The sequence below is a fragment of the Kryptolebias marmoratus genome, linkage group LG19 (genome assembly GCF_001649575.2).
Source record: "Kryptolebias marmoratus isolate JLee-2015 linkage group LG19, ASM164957v2, whole genome shotgun sequence".
In the NCBI taxonomy this organism is placed as follows: Eukaryota; Metazoa; Chordata; class Actinopteri; order Cyprinodontiformes; family Rivulidae; genus Kryptolebias; species Kryptolebias marmoratus.
Genome location: NC_051448.1, coordinates 7,583,382 through 7,596,791, shown reverse-complemented (window position 1 = coordinate 7,596,791; position 13,410 = coordinate 7,583,382). Strand labels below are relative to the sequence as shown.

Here is a 13,410-nt window from a genome sequence, read left to right as displayed (position 1 = left end):
GTACTGTTTAGTTTAGCTTTATCTTCCTGTACACTTAGTTTAGTTCTGTACATTTAGTCATGTTTAGATCTGTTTAGTTTAGCTACTATTTTTGACTGTCTTAGCTCATGCTTAGATATGTCTGGTTTTACTTCGGCTGTATAGCAGGCCTGGGATACTTTTAAATAGTTCAGTACTGTTAGTTTTAGTTTTAGTTTAGTTTAGTTCTGTACATTTAGTCATGCTTAGATCTGTTTAGTTTAGCTTAGCTTATTTAGAAAATCAGTTATCATTGTATCTTGTACCTGTCTGTAATTTTGTTTCTGTAACTTTGTCTGTAATTTTGTTCTGTGTTGTAAAGCACTTTGAGTTGCCTCGTGCTGAAAAGTGCTATATAAATAAATGTACCTACCTACCTAGCAAATCTGCAGGAACAGCATGATGTTATGGAACCAAAAAAATCTGAGGAACATTTCCAACAACTTGTTGAATCTTTGCCACGAAGAATTAAAGCACTTCTGAGGGTTAGAAGGGGATCTGACCCTGTACCAGCAAGGTGTACCTAAAAAAATAGCTGGTGAGTGTATAATGCTGTGAGAAAACTGGTTGTTCCAAACATTTTCAAGAACCAGACCTGTAATCCCACACAGAGTTCAGGTCTCTGAGTGAGCCATTGTCACTTCCAGGACTCATTTACACTAAAGATTGTTCTGAGTGACATTAGCTGCACATTTGGTCCAAAACTTATTCTGCAGTAAGAGAAACTCCCAATCAGATGAATCCCTGATGGATGAGTATTTCTTAGAACTGAGGCACCATTAATCTGGACTTGCAAATAAAGTTTACCATGCTCCACTGCAGACCTTCATTGTACAACCCTTTAGGAAATGTGTCCCCCAACCAAACACGTTTTTACTCAGAACCTGCTGCAATTCCCCCCCACCCCAACACCAAGCACTTATACACATTTCACAGTTATTCACTCCAGCCGTTGTGCACAGAATTTCAAACTGAGTTTGAGACCTCAGATTCATTCATTTTGGAGCAGTGGTTCATGAAACATGGACTGAGGGTCCCCAAATTATCTCCAGAAATCAAAAAGGCTGCCAGTTGCACCATAATTACAGCAAATTCATAAAACTAGTATAGTTAAGGTTGTGGCATTGTCTTAATGTTCAACAAAATTTGTATGATTTAAAACAATATTTGGGGTCACAAGTCTCTGCTGCTCTTATTTTATGGGTTAGAAGCTGAAAGGTTTGCAAACAGCCGCTTTAGAGGTTTTACTCCGTTCACACCCAGTTTAAATGGCTGCCGATTGATCTTGTGCTCAACTTAACATGCTGGGGGAGATTGATCATTTGAGTCAAGTTTGTCTGAGCAGAGTAGTTTTAAATGTGAAATGCGTCCAGGACTGGAATAAGGTGTTCATTTTGAGTGGGTTGGTAACCTGAACCATTAAATTAGAGGCCTTGGCTCAGTTGTCTAGTTTTAATATAGTTGGTAAACATTACTCAAGACTGTAAGACTACTTGAGTCGACCACAGAAACAGCTGTTTTTAGTCATTTTTCCACTAGTCTGCAGCCAAAAATCACATGACACTCAGAAGTAGTCAAACTGGGTTTAAAAGCCCACTTAATGCACCAACATGCATGTAGTTCAGTGATGTTTCTTACAATTACCTTTACCAAAGCTGGTAAATAGCGGACCCCCGCCAATCAATTATTTAAGACAAAAACACAAGTGTCATTTTAAAAAGCTTTATTTTAGCTGGCTAAATCTCATTGGTCCAATAGAAACATATTCAAAACCATCTGAAACGTCACGTCTCTGACCTGTGGATAAAAAATATGAGTTTTTAAAAGCAGTCTAGTCTGATTGACAAATTGCCTCAGCCTCACCTTTTGTCCCATTTTCAGGGTTTGGACACTGCCCATTACAGATTCCACCAAGTGGATTTTTGGAGTCGCAGATCACAATGTCACAATGCACAAAAACCTGTTAAAAATAAGTTATACACAATAGAATTGTAGTTTCAAGTCACATAACCCAACTCACTCCATTTCAAGTTACCCGGCTATTCATGTCATCTTGGCCTTCAGCGAAAGCAAACATCTGAATCTCAAAACGCTTTAAGTGAGACAGATATTTGACCCGGTCATCAGGCCAGACTGGATGGAAGACCACTTGATATGGATCCACTGGATTTGGACAGCTGGAGAATTTTACATTAAAAAAAAAAAAAAAAAACTTAACAGAAGTATCCTGAAATGCTTCTGTTTAGTAAAGAAAGGCAACTTCAAATGCTCAAATCTACATAATTATAAGTTACCCATTGATGATCAGATTCCATCTGGGCTGGGATGTCCGGTCCTCGTTTTGTGTTGCCCAGCAGTTCTCTAGCTGGAGAGACACTTGGGGGTTTGTGGATCCAACCAGCTCCACCTCGAAATACAGTGGCTGTTGTAGATATTTCGCTATAGGATATTCTTCAAAGCTCTGGAAGGTGCTGTAGGAGTCATCTGGAGAAGAATGGGTGTTACCACATGCCTTTGACAGTTAAAGGATTTGGTTTAAAGAATTCAGATGTGGTCAGGTTTAGTTACATTTTAGAACTTGATCACCTCTTTATGCTTTAGAGCTTTCATTAGGTCCAGTTTTTAATTAAAATTTACTCCACCCATTTTGACCAACATCAGAACCCAAATCTGGCAAGTCTTACCTAAAGCAAGTTTAATCACAACTTGCAGCTGGCCTTTGGAGTTCTCGGCATAGGGTTCACTCCTGCGAGGTCTGGTGTTGAAAGCCACGGCTTTGTTTGTGTTGATTTCATACAAACAAGAAGCCTTTAAGCTGAAGGAGCAAATTTTAGAAGTCTTAGCACTAGACTTTCCTCATGATTGCATTTTAGAGCATTTCAAAAAATCAGAACTCACTGATACTCTGGTTCCTCAGATGTCAAGCCCTTTCTCATTACAAGAGAATCTGGCAGGGAGATTTCATTCTCATACAGCATGGCATTGGGCAAAAACTGAAGAGAAGTTAAGTTAGAGGGGGCTCATTATAGGCAGATGTCAAAGTTATATAATGCCACTTTACCTTCCTGGTGGTCCCACATGAATTCACAGTGAAGATAAAGTAAGAATAGCGATTGTCGCTGTAAGAGGGGCCACAGTTTGGGTCTGCAAGGGTGAGCTGAGCAGGGTTCAGAGAGGGGACAGACTCCAGTTTCACAGCTAAAGCTGTCATTGTGCCATTTGGGAAACATTCTGGAAGAAAAGAGGACAAGTCATGGTTTAATAGTCTGTTGGAGATGGGGTGGGGAAGATAAGATCCTAGACAAACCGGTCAGTGTTGTGGGAAAATTGCAAGCCACAGAGAAGTCCTGGATTTGCACGTTCGTCTCTGGATTGCTCAAAACCAAATCAAGTCTGCACCTAATGGATGAGGATTCAATCGCCTGGGAGGGGGTAAAAATAAATACACTTACAAAAGGCAAAACATTCAGGTTTAAAGACTGCTTTGAGAAGTACCTCAACTGCAACATCAGGAGCTGTAAATGGCACAACAAAACTGAAGTGTGTCCCGTTCTCCATGTAGTTGTAATGTTGAGCCAAACTGGGGGTCATTAAGCTCTTTCCAATCGCGGTCTGAAAATTGTAACCCTGGGTTCCGTATTTCACGAGGACATAGAAGTTTTGATTGTCACAGCCACCAGAAACGGAGGGTGGAACTGCCAAAACAAACCAAATATAAGTTTTTGTCAATTCAAACAGTTAAGCCCAGAATGAATTCAATGTGGACCGAGTACAGACCCAGGTCTTGTACAGCAGCTTCCACATAAGCTGTGTAGGAAAAGGGAATAAAATCCTCCAGCACCATCAAGCCAAAGATCAGGTGAAGAGAATAAACAGTCACTCCATCTTTTGTCTGAAAGAAAGCCAGCAAGTTGGAATAAAAAGAAATATATTCTCCAACACTTAAAAACCAAAGTCTACCTGTTGTAGGACTGCAGGGTCTGTGAAGGGCACTTGAAGCGTGAAGACCTTCATGCTGCTGTTAGGGGACATGTGCTCCATGATGTTAAAGCCTCTGGCACTGCAGTCAGCCATGGACAAGACCTCCGAGGGGAAGGTAATGTTTATCAGCGCCACGTCGGATGCAAATTGGCCCAGTATCAGCTTAAAGAGTCGCTCCGCTGAAACTGTATCTGTGGAAGGGAGGTGAAATGATTAACGTGGAGCTGTGGTGAATCCAATCAGACTGCACCAACTACTCACTGTCGATAAGTTGTAGGGGATGAGGCATCAAGTGCGTGGCGATGTGAAAGAAGACTTTGTATCTTGTGTCCTCGTGAGTCGTCTCCTCGGCCCAGAGCAGCTCAAGCATCGGCTCGATCATGTATGAGATGAAGTACTGATCATCTTTTGTGTGGCTCTGCAAAAAAAAAAAAAAAAAAAAGTAAAGCAAAGCCTTTCATTTATGCAAATGAGAATCCATTACCACCAAATGACATTATACAAGTCATTTAAACTCATTTCAGAAGCACGTGCCAGTCACCTTGTAGTAGCCACCGACGGCTCCAATGGGAATTTCAGTGACGATGAAAAAGTCATTGACTGATACAGTGTACTGCTGAGCCTGCATCTCTGCAGCGTTCAGCCTTTGACCGTTGATTCCAAAGTGCACCGCCAACAGGTTGAACTGGCCAGAAGTGATCACTGGGTCCGGCTGACGGGGCAGGTACCAGGTGATCGTGGTTTCAGTGAAGAAAACGCTACCTGTAAACCAAGGCACAGTCAAGACCATTTCATTTCCCCAAAGGGAAATGAAAGAATTTCACTCATTCAATAAGAGCCAGGCTGAAGCCAAGGTTAGCAGAAACAGTCAAAAGTTTCAATTTGGAAGCCACAGTGTAACAGCCAGTGGCCTTTTGTCTTGCTCAGTTTAAATTTACAGGTGCAGTTGCAGCTTCCTACCAGCTGGTGCCACTGTGGGAACTTTCAGCCCAAAGGCTTTCAAACCAAAGGAGTCCTTACCCTCCTGCATGGGGCAAGCAGCAGCTGCATCAATCTGGGTCGCCAGCCACTTCTTTTCAAAGATTGTTGAAGTTCTCAAAACCCTCATAGGAATTCCTGCTACCTGGAGGGCACAGTTATACATCAACACCATTTCTAAAGTGGCAATTTACTACAGATGCAAATAAAAACCTCTGAACCTAGTTTTAAAACCATGAGACAACAGTAACTTGAGCAAACCAAGTCTAGAGGATCAGAAGAAGTCAGGTTCTTGACTCACATCCTGGATGTACATTACTGGTGCGGCAATCGGACTCCGTAGAACCAGCCTTGTTGGAGTGTTTCCTATGCCGTACCCATGTTTCTGGGCATCAACTACACTCATGGCATTCTCGCCTTGAGGTGTGAAAAACACAACCGTTGTCATTCTGAAACCTGCATCCAGAGGTTGTTTCTGAAAAAACAAAATCAAATGAAACTTCAGAATCCAGAAGGGTTGACAATAAAAAGGAAGCTGGTGTTAAACCTCTGCAGCCTGTCGGGTGTTAACAGATTTTGAGCCAGTCTGTGGGATGGTATATTCATCTGGAGCTGCCCGTTTCACAGACACCTGCGAAAAAAGAAAAAAAAACCCAAAGCCACCACCGTTTAGCATCCATACCTGATGCAATGAAGCGCACCTGTCTTAAAGTACACCTGAACCATGACCTGCTGCGTTCCCCTACCTCCATGTAGTTGTAGTCACAGATAATTTCCCTGGAGGCCCAGGCATCATACTGGCAGGTCTCAGCCACCTGGTACAGCTCGTCTTCAAACTGGTTCCCGTGCACCCGGAGGTGAAGGGCTGTGGCGAACATTTTGTCTTCCTACAACAAGATGAGAATAGTTCCATCTCAAAGCGGTTAATCACAGTCCAGGTAAATTCCGTACAGGCAAGACCTCTTACCACATTTCGAGCAAAACAGTTTTGAAGGGAGACATAAATCAGGGCATTCCCCAGCCTGTCCGTCTTCATGCTGAAGCCGCACTGTGACGCCAAGATTGGTGTAAGGACTACCGCAGTGTTATCTGAGGAGGAAACACGGCAGAGGGTTACAAACGGATTTAGAAATGGAAGAAAAAGCCGCAGAAGTATCATCAGCTTACTTATGACGACAGCAACCTCCAAAAGATTCCCTCCAAGAGGACCAACATCCACACGCATGATATTCCCCAGACATTTTGTGCTGATACCTGAGGAAGAGAAGATTAAAAACCAAATGAGCAGATATAGGCTAAAATTTAAACACTGAAAACAAAACTTACTTAAAGAGTACTTCTTTTGAGCCTCAATGTTTAAAACCCCTATCAGGAGAAAAATCCACCTAGAAAGTTATGAAAAGAAGAAATTTGACAATTAAAGATAACAAATCAGTTAAGGGATTAAAACCAACAAACATGGAGAAAACTACACACCCCAAATCTAACAACCGACGCATTGCACAATATGTCGGAGACTGGAAACCTCAGAGCTCTTCTGTTTGCAGCTTCTTATAAAGCTCATGGAGGACAAGAAGCCTGCAGGCCGACCCTTTGGCTCCCAGAGAGACTTCCTGCTGCACAAATACAGACCCACACAGCTGGATCCCGTTACAGCCTGATGGAGATAATTGTGCGGACGGCCTGAACTGACTCTGCTCTCAGAGCCGATCGGTCGGCCCAAATGTCCACCGACGGGCCTTCGACGTGGACGCAAACGAGTTTACATCTTTAAGTGTTGGAGTTAAATTTTAAAAAAAAACTACAAAAACTGGTGGCACGAAGACATGAAGCTTTAAGTTTGTGCACACAAACAGAACTGGTGGGAAGTTTAAATATGAACCAAAATCAACATCTTTTAAATGTTTTACAACATAAATATTAGACTGAAAAAGAAACAAAGACAACGTAGGAAATATAAAATCTGCTCCTGTTGAATTTGACCCCAGCAACACATTTAAAATGCTGCAGACGTGATCATATTTGCTGCCGTTTTCTGTCATTTCAACAAACAATTAAACAAACAAAGTGACTCATATGTTGGCTTTATTTGTTTTTATTTTTTACAGTAAATGACCAAATTTCACTCTTTAAGCTGCAGCTTTACGACAAAATTTAAAAGTAAGATTATTCTTATATTCTAGTAGCCACCAAGCTGTTTGCTGTATTTAATAATCACTTTACATTCAGTTTGTTTACACATAGGAACAGAAAAATCTTTAACATTTAAAAAGATAGACATTGTTTTTCTTCTACCTTTGATGAAACATTTATGTAATGTCATTTTTAACTAGTTTTGTCTAAAAAGTAAATGTAATCTTAAAAAAATGAATTTAGCAAGCATATTAAACACACAAAAACAAATAAATAAAACTATAGTGCCATTATTTTCCAAAAAAATTGACATAACAGCACAAAAGAACAACATTAGCTAATAATAAAATATTAAACCTCTACATTTTTACTTGTTTGTTTAGTTTGTCATTGTCTTTCTTAAGTTAACAACGCCTCTGTGTTACATTAAAATCCAGTCTGTGGTTCAGGAGATATTTTGCTGACAGACAAACAAACACATCAACGCAGGCAACTACATGATCGCCTGCAATAAATAAGCAACTGATTCAGCTCTTACTTAATATATATTTAAAAAAACTTGAGTCTAACCTTTGTCCACTAACACTTTTATTTTCCTAGGCTGGTGGACATGAAATAATAACAATAACAAAAAAAAATAGAGGAATAACAAAAGTGTGGTTTGAAAAGGTAGCATTTAACACTCCAAAAGCTGTCAGAGTTTTGTGGAAGAAAAGAGGATTTGGTAATGTGTGCAGAAAAAAAAGAAACAGTGAATTTAATAACCTTAGTTGTAATTTTTCAACCGTTTGGTCCAAAGGAAAATGTGACATTTGGACCGGATTGTTTTTCCAAAGGTATCCTCCACGTCTCATTTGCTGCCAAATAAAGTTTCAGCGGTTGGTGTTGGCAGCGAGCCGGCCGGCGCAGCTCCCTCTCAGGGAGGATTAAAATGCCAGAGTCTGATGTTACTATTTTGCTTTTCCCACTGTAGGCTGAGGTCAGCAGTTAAACCACTCAAATATCAACCAAGACAGTTCTTTTGAAACATTACTCAGATAAATAGAACTTTGACATTGGAGTAATGAGCAGCACAAATGGGCCACTCCATATTTGGGAACATTGTGAGCAGATTGCTAATAAAACGACCACGAGGATTGTGTAGTCATTTCTCTGGGGACATCTCTCTCCTCTCCTCTCCTCTCCTCTCCTCTCCTCTCCTCTCCTCTCCTCTCGCTCCTCCCTGTTCCCTGTAAAAGGGAGCACGCCGCCTCCCTCCCGCCTCCTCCTGTCCCATCTGTGAAGCTGCTGCATGAAGCGCGCCTCCCTCCCTCCCTCCCTCCCTCCATCCCTCCCTCCATCCCTGCCCTCCTCATGTTGCTCTCCTCCTGCTGCTCCTCTCTGTGAGCCTCCCTCCCGCTGTCTGCAGCATTTCAGAGGAACATGAACACAAGACCAGCCGAGTAAAAAGTTATTTCCATGGAAAGGAAGGCTCCAAGTGCAGGTACGCTGACTATTTCTATTCCAAATAAAAGTATCGGCACATCTGTGGAAACCGTTTCAGTCTTTGTGACACGATGTGTGTGTAATTTTAAACTTGTTGCCTCTGTATTTAAGGCTCTGAATAAGTCTCCTCTCACTCCATCACGAGCCATTTGCTGTGTGCAGGATTGATTTTTTTCATCCCACAGATAAACACTTTATGTTCTGCAAACAGTGCAGTTCCATTTATCTTCAGCCACAATACCATTAAAGTTGGAATGTTGTGTATAATGTAAATAAAAACAGAGTGCAATGATTTGAAATTATTATAAACCCATGTTTTATTTACAGTTAACATATCAAATGATGAAACTAAGAAATTGCAGCATTTTTTTTTAAAAAAAAAAGGCCATTTTGAATTTATGACAGCAACCGAACTCAGAAAAGTTGGTTCAGTGCCATTTTTCCCTCTGTGAAGCATCAGCGATGGCTGTAAACATTTAGAAACTGAAGAGAGCACTTTTTGGAGGGAATGTTGTCCCATTCCCGTCTGATTTTAGGACGTTAAACAATCCTGGGTCTTCTTTGTGGGGGCTTTTGCTGGATGTGAGCAGAAGTTGTTCTAAAACCTGTAAGGGCTTTTCTGCATCGATGGTTCCTTTCCAGATGTGGCAGCTGCCCATGCCAGAGGCACTAATGCACCCCCATACCATCAGAGAGGCTGTCACGGTGAGCTGTGTTTACAGACAGTGATTTGTGGACGTGTTTCTGAGTTCGCAGTGATATCTGGGACCGAATCAGATCTGTTTTTAACACAAAGTCTTCCCAATTTTCTGTTTCGGAGCATTATTCTGAAATTGTTCCACTATTTTTCAGACAGTTTTTATGCAGTCTGGTGAACCTCTGCCCATCTTAACCTCTAAGAGATTCAGCCTCTCTAAAATGCTCTTTTTATACCCGGTCCTCCTACTGACCTGGGATCAGTTAACTTTATTTGTTGCAAAATGCTCCTCCAGCTGTTTCTTTTTCGCACCACTTACTTTTACAGGCTTTTGACTCTCTTGTCCTAACTTTATTAAGATGCGTTGCTGCCATGAAATTCATCACATCCTATTTTTATTTGCATTTTACACGACATACCAACTCTTTCAGAATTGGGGTTGTATATAAATATTTGTGCGTGTAAATAAACCACCCACAGACTAACAGATTTAATGGTGTTTCTGCATCAGGACCATGGGGTATGGCCAAATCCTCCACCAGCGTGGGAAAGAGGAGGACCAGGTCAACCTCAACGTGGGAGGGGTGCGACACAAAGTGGATCCAAACACGCTGCTTCGTTTCCCCCAGACCCGCCTGGCCCGCCTGCTGCGCTGCCAGGGCGAGGCGGCCATCCTGGAGCTGTGCGACGACTACAGCCCCGCCGAGAAGGAGTATTACTTTGACAGGAATCCCCGGGTCTTCCTCTGCGTGCTCAATTTCTACCACACGGGGCGCATCCACACGATGGAGGAGCTCTGCATCTTCTCCTTCAGCCAGGAGATCGAGTACTGGGGCATCCATGAGCTGCACCTGAGCTCCTGCTGCCAAAACTGGTACCACGAGAGGAAGGAGCACATCGAGGACCGCGACTGGGACATGAGGAGCGACGACCAGCACGAGCCGAGCTTCGACTCCTCCTTCGAGGAGCTCTCCGCTCTGGACAAAGACCTCGCCAAGTTCAAAGGCGCGTGGTGTTCAGAGCTGAGGAGCTACATTTGGCTCAGACTGGAGGACCCCGGCCACTCCAGAGCATCGAAGATCATCGCCGTGGCTTCCCTCAGCGTGGTGCTGACCTCCATCATCGCCATGTGCATCCACAGCATGCCCGAGTTTCAGCGCGTGGACGACAACGAGAAGCCCATCGAGGACCCCGTCCTCACCATCCTGGAGGAGATCTGCATCGCCTGCTTCTCCGCGGAGTTTGTCATCAGGCTGATTGTCGCGCCCTCCAGGAGGAAGTTCCTCGGAAACCCCTTGAACATCATCGACGTCGCTTCCATCATACCGTTTTACGCCACGCTAGCTCTGGAGACGTCTGACGAGGAGGGCATGGAGGAGAACGAGGACTTGGAGAACGTGGGGAGGGTGGTGCAGGTCCTGCGCCTCATGAGGGTCCTCAGAATCCTTAAGCTGGCTCGCCACTCCATCGGCCTGCGAGCTCTGGGCGCCACCGTCCGCCACAGTTTCCAGGAGGTGGGTCTGCTCATTCTCTTCCTCTCCGTGGGCATCTCCGTCTTTTCCGCGCTCATCTACTTCGCTGAGAAAGAAGAGAAGGACACCGACCTGGGGACTATCCCGTCAGGCTGGTGGTGGGCCATGATCACCATGACCACGGTCGGTTACGGCGACACGTGTCCCGTGACGCTGGCAGGGAAGTTAGTGGCCACCTTATGCATCATCTGCGGCCTGCTGGTGGTGGCTCTGCCCGTCACCGTAATCTTTAATAAGTTTTCAAAGTACTACCAGAGAAACAAAGCCATGGAGGGACGCGGTATCACGAAGCCTGAGAGGCAAGACCCAGAACTCCCGTATTACAACATCAAAGAGTTGTTTACAGGAAGCGTGTATCCCTTTATAGGAAGCATCGCCTTCAGGAACAGCGAGAGCAGCGGCAGGGACGACACCGATGCCTCCAGCCTCCAGGACATCGTGGCGTATGATAATGACGCTTGTGAAAATGGGCCAACGAAATGAGATTCCCGCCGTTTCACCGAGTATCACTCTTTTTATGGCGGGAAGTCACTCCGTGGCTCAGGGGGCAGAACATTCCATCTCTTCCCTTTGCCTTCCTGCTCCGCCTTCCTGCTGCAGTTCGACAGAGAAATATGTTGGTCATGAAGTCCTTTTCCTGTTTTATTTTTTATTTTTTTATTTGTCGGCTTGTGGAAAAAATACAATGTCACTAAAACCAGGAAATCTAAAGGGAATTATCTGAACCCTGCTCTGAGGTTTGAAAGCCCATTTTCTGCTTGAGAAAACTGCAATGATGCATGTAGGTGGCCATAATGTTAATGTTTTTCAGAGTAATGTCCTTTATTGATTTGTCTGCTCGCTGCAAGTTCAAACTGAGAGTTTTGCTCGATGCAAGAGTCTAGAATGTCAACGATGTCTAAAAATTAGAATGCGGGTCTGCGTTGGCCAGCATGACCAAAAATAAAAGCACTTTTGAGAACAAGTAATAAAAATAGTTGTATAAAAGTATTATTGTTGACGCTGATGACTAGCCTGCACCTCTTCCTTCGATCACTGTGAAAAGCACAGATTGTTTCAGTTCGAGAAGCTGTTTTCGGCATGTCTCTGCGGGGTTACGCCTGTGAATGTGAAATAAATCTCAGAAGAAAGTTGTTTCTTCTTTGTGACAGGAAGTTCTTCCCACGTCTTCACTCAGTTCAGCTTTTAGATTCAGATTTCTGTTCAGTCTTTCAAAATAAAACACTCAAAATGACCCTCAACTGTAAGGGACACGAGACAACGTGGGGTTCATCTCGAAACGACTGAAGGAGCCGAAACTGAGCTGGTAAAGCTTAAATAAACAGAACACTAGCTAAAAGCTAAAAGTAGCAAAAAAAAAAAAAGTTTGCAAATATTGTCAAATATTTAGAAAAATATAAAAGTTACAAAAACCAAAAGTCCCAGCAGCCATCTCCTGAATGAGCCGAAGGTTTGGAACTGGCTAAAATAGCACCAGGTGTGCAGATTAGTTAGTCAGAAAACAGGAAAACAACAACCAGCATTCACACGATTAACCTCTTTTGCCGACAAAGTGCAATAAAAAAAGCATGAAACCCTCTCCACCTGTTCCCCCTTCTCTGTTCCCTGAAGTATTGATCTCCTGTCGTCCGTCGTAGCTTCCGCTCCGATGAGCCGCTGCACAATGTCTTCTCTCTGCAGCTGACCTGAAGCTTCATCCTCAGCATGAAGATGTTACCTGAACCTTTTATTTCATCAATTTAGAGCATTCAGCTTCATGAGAATGAAACCCGTTCAGATAATCAGAAATTGCCTTTAATGAATCTCCACGTTGGCTCGTTTAGAGTCTACATGTATTTTCACCCACACAGATAAATCCGATCACTCCTGGGTGTTTCATTAGCTTCAGTAAATGAGTTTCGATCCTTGGACTTCGTGTGTCAGGTGTGCATCACTTAGTGGATTAGCATATTGCCTAATCCACATTTTCTGCTCTCACCACTTGGCGCCTGTTGTAAAGAAAAACAGAATTTCTCCCGATGCCCATTGATTATCAGTGAATTAACATGCAGGTAAAGGCAGCAGGTTTACTGCTGCTCAGGCAGCTTCAGGTTTTATAGAAAGTGACGTCTGAAGGCCGGTGGGAAGAAAAGTTCTGATGGGACAGAAGCAGACGGTCTTCAGGCTTTCCAAAGCCTTTCTTTTTCATTCATTTTCTGTCCAGTGTACTTGGCCCTGACGGCATATTGTGGATCATGTGCTTAAAATCGAGGAAAGAAGACGTGTAGAACCTAAAGTAAACCCCATCTACAGCAGATGATCAGTGTTCAAAAGTCATGTCTTCCTGAAATCCAGCAAAGAACCGAGCCAGATGATCATCTGCAGCCTTAGCTCGTAGGAAACCACCTAGTTGGTGCTAAAACACTATCCAAGGTCTGTCAAACTTTGTTATCTTGTGTTTGCTTTTATGCTTTTAGGATTTTTCTTTCACTTTCAAAAAATCATTTCTCTGTCTGTTAGCACTTAAAGTATTTATTTAAGAAGCTGTTTGAGCTGTTTGTGTTGGCTGAGGTCGTAGATGTATGCATCAGATGATTAGTTTCATTA

At 43.1% G+C, this 13,410-nt stretch overlaps 2 protein-coding genes across 2 annotated transcripts; one reads left to right on the top strand and one right to left on the bottom strand.

The window, feature by feature from the left end:
* Positions 1-1,726: 1,726 nt before the first annotated feature.
* LOC108233398 lies at positions 1,727-6,580 on the bottom strand. The gene is made up of 21 exons (XM_017411822.3): positions 6,454-6,580; positions 6,304-6,362; positions 6,145-6,231; positions 5,945-6,066; positions 5,724-5,864; positions 5,525-5,608; positions 5,279-5,452; positions 5,020-5,122; positions 4,541-4,761; positions 4,261-4,417; positions 3,979-4,190; positions 3,796-3,910; positions 3,514-3,713; positions 3,326-3,440; positions 3,080-3,249; positions 2,917-3,011; positions 2,703-2,833; positions 2,313-2,502; positions 2,054-2,195; positions 1,882-1,978; positions 1,727-1,815 (listed from the first exon to the last, which is right to left on the bottom strand). The coding sequence occupies exons 1-21, from the start codon at positions 6,474-6,476 to the stop codon at positions 1,742-1,744; spliced, it is 2,712 nt and encodes a 903-aa protein (XP_017267311.1). The 5' UTR covers positions 6,477-6,580; the 3' UTR covers positions 1,727-1,741.
* A 1,873-nt stretch (positions 6,581-8,453) lies between these two features.
* On the top strand, positions 8,454-12,145 carry kcns3b (potassium voltage-gated channel, delayed-rectifier, subfamily S, member 3b). Its single transcript, XM_017411827.3, has 2 exons — positions 8,454-8,593; positions 9,804-12,145. The coding sequence occupies exon 2, from the start codon at positions 9,808-9,810 to the stop codon at positions 11,305-11,307; it is 1,500 nt and encodes a 499-aa protein (XP_017267316.1). The 5' UTR covers positions 8,454-8,593; positions 9,804-9,807; the 3' UTR covers positions 11,308-12,145.
* The last annotated feature ends 1,265 nt before the right edge of the window (positions 12,146-13,410 follow it).

Excerpts from the sequence above, each read along its gene's own strand:
- LOC108233398 (XM_017411822.3), bottom strand. The coding sequence starts at position 6,476 with ATGCGTCGGTTGTTAGATTTGGG. Across the intron at positions 6,232-6,303 it reads TCAAAAGAAGTACTCTTTAA|GTATCAGCACAAAATGTCTG; the intron begins GTAAGTTTTGTT and ends TCTCTTCCTCAG. Across the intron at positions 2,834-2,916 it reads TCTGAGGAACCAGAGTATCA|CTTAAAGGCTTCTTGTTTGT; the intron begins GTGAGTTCTGAT and ends TTGCTCCTTCAG.
- kcns3b (XM_017411827.3), top strand. The coding sequence starts at position 9,808 with ATGGGGTATGGCCAAATCCTCCACCAGCGTGGGAAAGAGGAGGACCAG.